The sequence below is a fragment of the Vitis vinifera genome, chromosome 18, assembly GCF_030704535.1.
Source record: "Vitis vinifera cultivar Pinot Noir 40024 chromosome 18, ASM3070453v1".
Classification (NCBI taxonomy): domain Eukaryota; kingdom Viridiplantae; phylum Streptophyta; class Magnoliopsida; order Vitales; family Vitaceae; genus Vitis; species Vitis vinifera.
In genome coordinates this window covers 36,015,211-36,022,257 of record NC_081822.1, presented here as the reverse complement: position 1 = coordinate 36,022,257, position 7,047 = coordinate 36,015,211, and the positions used below count along the sequence as shown (strand labels likewise).

The 7,047-nt window shown below is 29.5% G+C and overlaps 1 protein-coding gene across 1 annotated transcript; it reads right to left on the bottom strand.

Annotated features, from left to right (window-relative positions):
* Positions 1-2,407: 2,407 nt before the first annotated feature.
* Positions 2,408-6,133, bottom strand: LOC100251770 (RING-H2 finger protein ATL7). Its single transcript, XM_002266283.5, has 3 exons — positions 5,480-6,133; positions 4,526-4,611; positions 2,408-3,138 (listed from the first exon to the last, which is right to left on the bottom strand). Exons 1-3 carry the CDS (start codon positions 5,687-5,689, stop codon positions 2,769-2,771), a joined length of 666 nt encoding a protein of 221 aa, XP_002266319.2. The 5' UTR covers positions 5,690-6,133; the 3' UTR covers positions 2,408-2,768.
* Between the last annotated feature and the right edge of the window lie 914 nt (positions 6,134-7,047).

Sequence of the window (7,047 nt, the reverse complement as noted above, 5' to 3'; positions counted from 1 at the left end):
GTAATTTATCTACCCCCTACCCTTCAAATTGTTTTTATTCACACTTAAATTTAACTTAAAAGAATTTTTTATTTTATATTTAATATATATATTCTTTTTTTTTTTAATTTCTCGTATGTATTTTAAAAATGTTTTTATTAAAAAAATATCATTAGATACCATAGTGAGAAATTTTTTTTAAAAAAAGTACTTTCCTCAACAATTTAATTTAATTTATTTAAAAATTTTAAATTGATATAAAAAAATTATAATTTTGTTTTAAATTTTTTCATCATAAAAAATACTATTAAAAATACATTTTTTAATTTATCTTCAAATATTAATTAATGGTGCATAAAACTGTTTTTAATAGAAGAGTTATTACAAGCAAAAAAAGGGCATTTTATTAAAATGATGCTCTAAATATTATTTAATTTTCATTATGAAAATAAAGAATAATAAAATATTAGTGAAAGACTTTTTTTTTCCCTAAATACTTATCCAATTATTTAAAGAATCTACGTGGAAAAACATCATTGTTTTCTTGAATTCACCTTACAACATCTTTTCATCTTTTCAGAGCTTTTTCCTTTTCTTTCTTGATGTATTTTCAAGGTTTGAAATTTCGATTAATGAATGAGATGCATGCATGGCATTTTGTATGGAGTCGTAAATAGTTGATATCAACCCTTGTTTTCTTCTCCTTTGATTTTCATACTTGTCATGAGTTATGAAAAAAATATTCAATCAAAAAATAATGGGCTATGATCACTTTTATTTTATTTTTCTACAAATGTTTTGGCATTTTGGAAAGATAACATATTGGGAAAGAGAGGAAAGAGAACATATTGGGAAGTGTTTTCAAACTAAAAGGTATTTTTGAAAAAAAAAAAAGGTTTTATTTGACAATTACTTTCAAAAATAGTTTAAAAGTTGTTTATGTTATATAAAACAAAAGTAATCTGAAATGTTTTTAACCTATTTTTAATATTTTTGAGTATGTTTTAAAAATAATCTTTATATCCATTACTTTATTTTTTAATTATTCCATATGTTTGTATAATTATTTTTTAAAATAATCATTCGAAAACAAGTGAAGACAACAAAAACAATTAAAATATGTCATCTGAAAACACTATATTTTTTGTTCTTAAGAACATAAAACCAAAAACCATTTTTAGTTGCTATTTTTTTTTTATATATAAAAAACAGTTACTACACAAACCCTGTTTAGTAAAATTTAATAAATACTTTTAAAAATCTGAAAATTTACTTAGTAATGGTGAAAAATCATTTTATAGTGAAACATTTTTAAAAATCCGAAAAATCACATGTAGTGTTTAAAAATCATTTATAATATTTTTTAAATAAGTAATTATAGACTAGTTTGACACTTTTATGCTGACATGAGGTATAAGTTTAATTGTGAGGGAGAAAATTATGCCTAAAATTAAGAATTTTTTTACTATATATATATATATATTAAATAAAATATAGAAATTGGAAAATTATTTCTAAATTTATATTAGTTTTTGAGGAGTTAGTAAATTTAATAATGAAATTTGAAATGGTCTCTTGATAAAATATTAAAGTTCAAATTCTTAAGTTTAATACTAAAATTTGAAATCGTCCTCTGAATGAGTAACTTCAAACTTTTAAAATTTTTGTCAAAATTGTCCCTTTAAAAAGGCAACTTGAATATGTACACTAAGGTCATTTATGGGAGAAGGTAACCTTCTACATACAATGTGTCACAACCTTGCTATTGACTTGGCTAGGACATACATAACACTAGGATTTAATTAATCTCGGACAAAATATTTTATCATTTTGGAAAGAAACTCCCAATACTTGTAAGAGGCAACTTTCTTACAAGTTGTTTCAAATAATATAAAACACTATAACTATATTTGGTGGGTTGGATATAAAATAAGATATGATAAGAGAACATGTAACATATTTTATTTTATGTTTGATTGACGATAGAATCATGAACATAAATTATTCCACCGCTTATTTTATTCTAAGTTTAACCAAAGTCATTTCATTACTTATTCTATCTTAAATTCAACCAAATATGGAATAAAATAAGTGTAGAGATAAATTATCTAAATAAAAAAAATAATGGGATAAATTATCCATTTTTTATAATGTTTTATTATAAAATTAAATTTATGCTTGAAAAAAAAAACCTTAAATTTTTTAATAAAATATATCATAAAATAATATTAATATATGTATTATCTAATATATTTTATTAGGTAAGATATCTTACAATATTATATACTTTAAGATATTATATCTCAATGAAAATCATATCTTAAGACAACCCGTATCTATTCGATTCTATCTCGCCAACCAAATGTAACATATCATAAAAGAAGATTCCAGTCATTCATAAGGAATAATTCTCATCAACCTCATCACATAAAAAATGTCCCTAATTTATGAAAGAACTTACAACTTATAATCGTATCATCAACAAATTACCTTTACATAAAATAAGGGTTCAATTTGGATACACTAAAGGACCTAATCCTTTACTTTGAACCTTACATCTAATATCCCCCAATTCTCTTCTTTCCAAAAGACCAAGGCTTTGCTTCAAGTCAATATCAAGCTCAATTGAGCTGTGAACTGATCATATCCAAGTTGAATACATGGAAAGAACAAATTGAACACCAGCAGCCCTCATTAGGCTACTAACAAACCATTCCTGAACAACGACTACACCATATTTAGACTAATCTAAGTATGTTACAAATTGCCAATGACCTGATCCATCGTCCCTACACTTCATGCCTCTCATTCTCATTCCTTGCATCTCTGGTTCCAGTCTCACAGTCATCACATTCAGAGCTTCCTCCCTCTGCTTCCATGGTGGTGGTATGAACAGCTCTTTCATTTTCATTCCTGGGCTGGGAGACTTGTGTATCAGGCTGTGTTTGTTCTGGGGAAGTTCCATGAGGTGTTTCTACTAGGATAGTGAGCGGTTCAGCCGGAGTTCTGGCAGCTGCAGTGAGGGAAAGGCGGCAGAGTGGGCAGGTGGTGTGGGTGGCGAGCCAGTGGTCGATGCAGTCCATATGAAATGTGTGCCCACATGCAGGTATCTGTTGGAGCCTGTCCTCTGCTTGATAATCAGCCAGGCATACTGAGCACCTGCAACAAGAAAGATGGTTTATGATTGAATCAAAGTCGGACTAAACTTCTAATTATGGAAAAATTAACTAGACTAAGCCTTTTTAAGGTCAATTTGATTCGGTTTAAATCATCAGTTGGATGCAAACCAATTTAGGCCTTAAACCTAATAGGTTTTTACATACATTTAAAATTTCTAGTTCAAAGTATAATGGATGCATCAAATATCAAACATTTACAAATGACAAGAGATATCAGTTTGGGTTGGTTGTTATTTGTTAGGAGACAAGAAAATTGAAATCTGAACCACTAAGCCAGTTTCAAGTTGTTGAAAATCTAACCAATTTAAGTCTGTCTCGATTGAATTAGATTGATTTTATCAGTTGTCACTTATACCCTAGTTAATCAAGGCGGGATTGGGATGTGAGCGGCTGGCCCCTAACCTACTTGATTAACTCGCCCCTAACCTGCTCGGTTAACATCCCTAGGTGCAGCCATTGGTCTTCACTAAATGATCCTCTCATCTTGCCCTTCATTGGTGAAACCTCAATATCTTGTTTCTTATTCTACAAAACGAAAACAGGGTTTACTCTAGGAATATTGTTTTCCTATGCAACAGTGTGAAAATTATAGAGTCTAAGATATGCTCAATTACAAAAACACATCCAACTTATGAACCCTAATATTTCAAATAATTGGACCAAATGTCACCCATAAACTCACAACAATTTAGACTTTGGATTGCAATTTGGGCAAGTTGGGTTGTATTTTCTACCAATCTAAGCTTGACCCGAAATAATAAACTCTTGACCCAAACCCAACTTGACCTCTAATCTAAAGCATTCAGCCTAAAAGCCCAACTTGACCTGATTTTTCTAGACTCAATTGTGTTCGGGTTGTATCACTCAAATTTGAGTTAGGGTTAAACTTGCCTGTGAAATCTCTTTAAATTTAATCTTTTACATGTTTATACCAAATTTTAAGTGGCAAATGATACAATATTTCAATATACGTAAAAAAGAAAAATAATCCTATTCATGTTTCTAAAAAAAATAAAAATGGTACACAATATAATTAAATTTGACATTTTATTTTCCCTTAAAATTATATGAAAATCATATAAATAATAAATTATAGATATAAAATGGGATTTGGATCATACTCGGATTGCCCAAATCTTAATCCAAGCTCAATTCTAAATGAAGTTTATATTAAAAAAACTCGACTCAAACCAAACCAAACTATTAAAAACGTTTGCCAAAATCATCCCAACGTCGGGCCAGGCTTGGGTTGGGTCGGGCTAGTCCGCCATTGTCCATGTATCATAGACAAAACATCACATGCATGATAACATAAACAATTAGAGAAACAAACAAAATTAAAAATAAATTAAAGAATGCCAACTCACTGTGTATCACTGACAGAGAAGCTTTCCTTGAATACAATAATGGGAAGCATCTCTCTCACTTCTTTCTTCAAGCCCAATTCAGACACCTAAATCAGAGACAACACAAACATATAAAATAAATGTGAACAGATAAAAATGCTCTGTTTGGTTGCCGAGAAAACTTAAGGAAGGGAAGAAAATGGAAAATGTATGTCAATGTTGTTTTTGTTTCCATACTAAAAGACTGGCCTAATTACTGCATTTGGTTCCATTGCATAGAGGTTTAGGGTATGTTTGGTTCAGCCTTGAAAATGCATTTTTAAAATTATGAATCTTAAAAAAATTCCAAGAATTGGGACAGCAAAAGATTTTTTTTTTTTTTTAAAAAAAAAATCTGTTCCTTCATAAATTTCTTAATGAAGATTTTTCCAGGAAGCATTGTATCAGCCCAAGTTCCGCATGTAAAACCTTAAAGTTTCAATGTTCAAATTCTCACATTTACTCAAATTTTCTCAGCAAGCAAACAAGGGGGGGAAAAAATCACCAAACATGCCTTGTACTAAACAGAAAAAACCTAAGATTCAAAGTTCAAAGTTCCATACTTATACTCAAATTTTCTCATCAGCCAAACAGGGAGAAAAAAAAAATACCAACCATGCACTTCCCTGAGTCCCCAAACAACAAAAAAACTCAAGATTCAAAACCTCAGTCTCTTCATTTCTTACATTCTCCCACCAGCCAAACAGACAAGGGAAACCCGAATAGTAGAAGATCAGAAGAGGGGGAAAGAAAAAAACCAAACAAGACCCTTTCTTCTAGTTCCCAAACAAAAACCCCACATTCAAACTCTCAACTTCTCTCCATTTTCCTCACATTTTCTAACCAACCAAACAGATTAAAAAAAACCCCAATATTGTAAACCAGCACAAAAGGACAAAAAAAAAAAAAAAAAAAAAAGAGAAAGGAAAAACATACTCCAGAAGCATGATCGGCATCGTTCTGCATAGAAGATCGCATCCGAAGCGAAGCCCAATCGACCCTCCGACGGCGAAGATAGAAGAGGTAGAACAACAAAAGGAGAATGAAGGTGAAGAAGATTGGAACAGAGAAGATGAAGGCCTGGTAGAGCTTCAATTCAGCAGAAGCTGAGCAGCAGCTTGGTGGGTCTGAATAGCTATAAGACATTGCCAAGAATGCCTCAAAAATCCCATAAAAAAAGGGAATAAAATTTAGGAAAAATTACACCAACAAGCGCAAAGAATGCCGATTTTGGGGAACACCCAGAGAAGGAATTGGGGTTTGGGAGTGAATTAAAGAGTAGAAATGGAAGATTTGAGAGTGTGAGAAGGACCATGAGAGAAAATGAGGGAAATTGCGAGAAAGTTAGGGACTAATGCTGTAACTGACAAAAAGGGCAAAAGAAAGGGAGACTTGTAACTGACAGAAAAGGAAAAAGTGTGGGAGGTGTCAGGTTCTTGAGCTTCAAACTGTCTCCATGGTTGGCTGTACAGAGACTCTACCATGAAATTCTGCCCTAAATATACTCAATCACCACATATGATCATTTTCTTATTCAGCATGGAATTTAGTCGAGAATCAAGGATATTTTTTTATTCACTCTGTGGAAGAACTAATTATCTTTCGTTGAATCCGTCGAGGAATAGGGGAAAATAGAAATAGCAAGGAATAATGTTTTTAAAATAGTTCACAAAAAATATTTTTGAAAATTTTGAAATATTCTCTAAAATATCTTAAATTTATTCTAAAAAAATAACTTCTTCTACCAATAAAGTTTTTAAAATTTATTTTCATTCACAAGAGAAAATATTTAGTTTTTTTGGTTATTCATTCACATCTTCACGTCTTAAAATTTTAAAATAACTTTAAAAAGAAATAACCAGAACACCGACAATATAAAATAGAATTTTAAATGTTTCTTTTTTATAAAATAATTTTTATTATTTATTTTTAAAAATAGAAAATGATAACAATTTCTATATAAAATGTGATAACTCCCTTGGATTTACCTTAAACAAATAATGACTTTTAAAATCTATTTAATAAAAATTAAGGTATTAATTTTTTTTAAAACAATCATTTACTATTTTGTTTATTTTTACTATATGTCAATTAATTCTAAATAAAATGATAAAATACTATAAATATTAAATCAAAGGGGGAAAAGCTATTTTATAAGTTAATTTTGCTTAATTTTGGAAAATAAAAATTATACATTATCATACCATTGGATTTGGAAAATCAATTTTTATTTAATTTGATTAATTAATATTTTAAGCATTTTAGTCATGAAATTTGACTTTATTAGGAACCCCAATACATGGATTTTATTATTTTATAAAAATAACAAAAATATGTGAGATAAGGTTAGGTATGTATAGATCTTTTCATATTTCTTAATTGTCTAATTATGAAAAAGACATTGGCATTTTATGATATTCCACATCATTTTGGAGTGAGAATTTTGGCATTATATAGATATAAAGTCGTGAATATCATTGTCATTGAGTTCAAAGTGAACATGA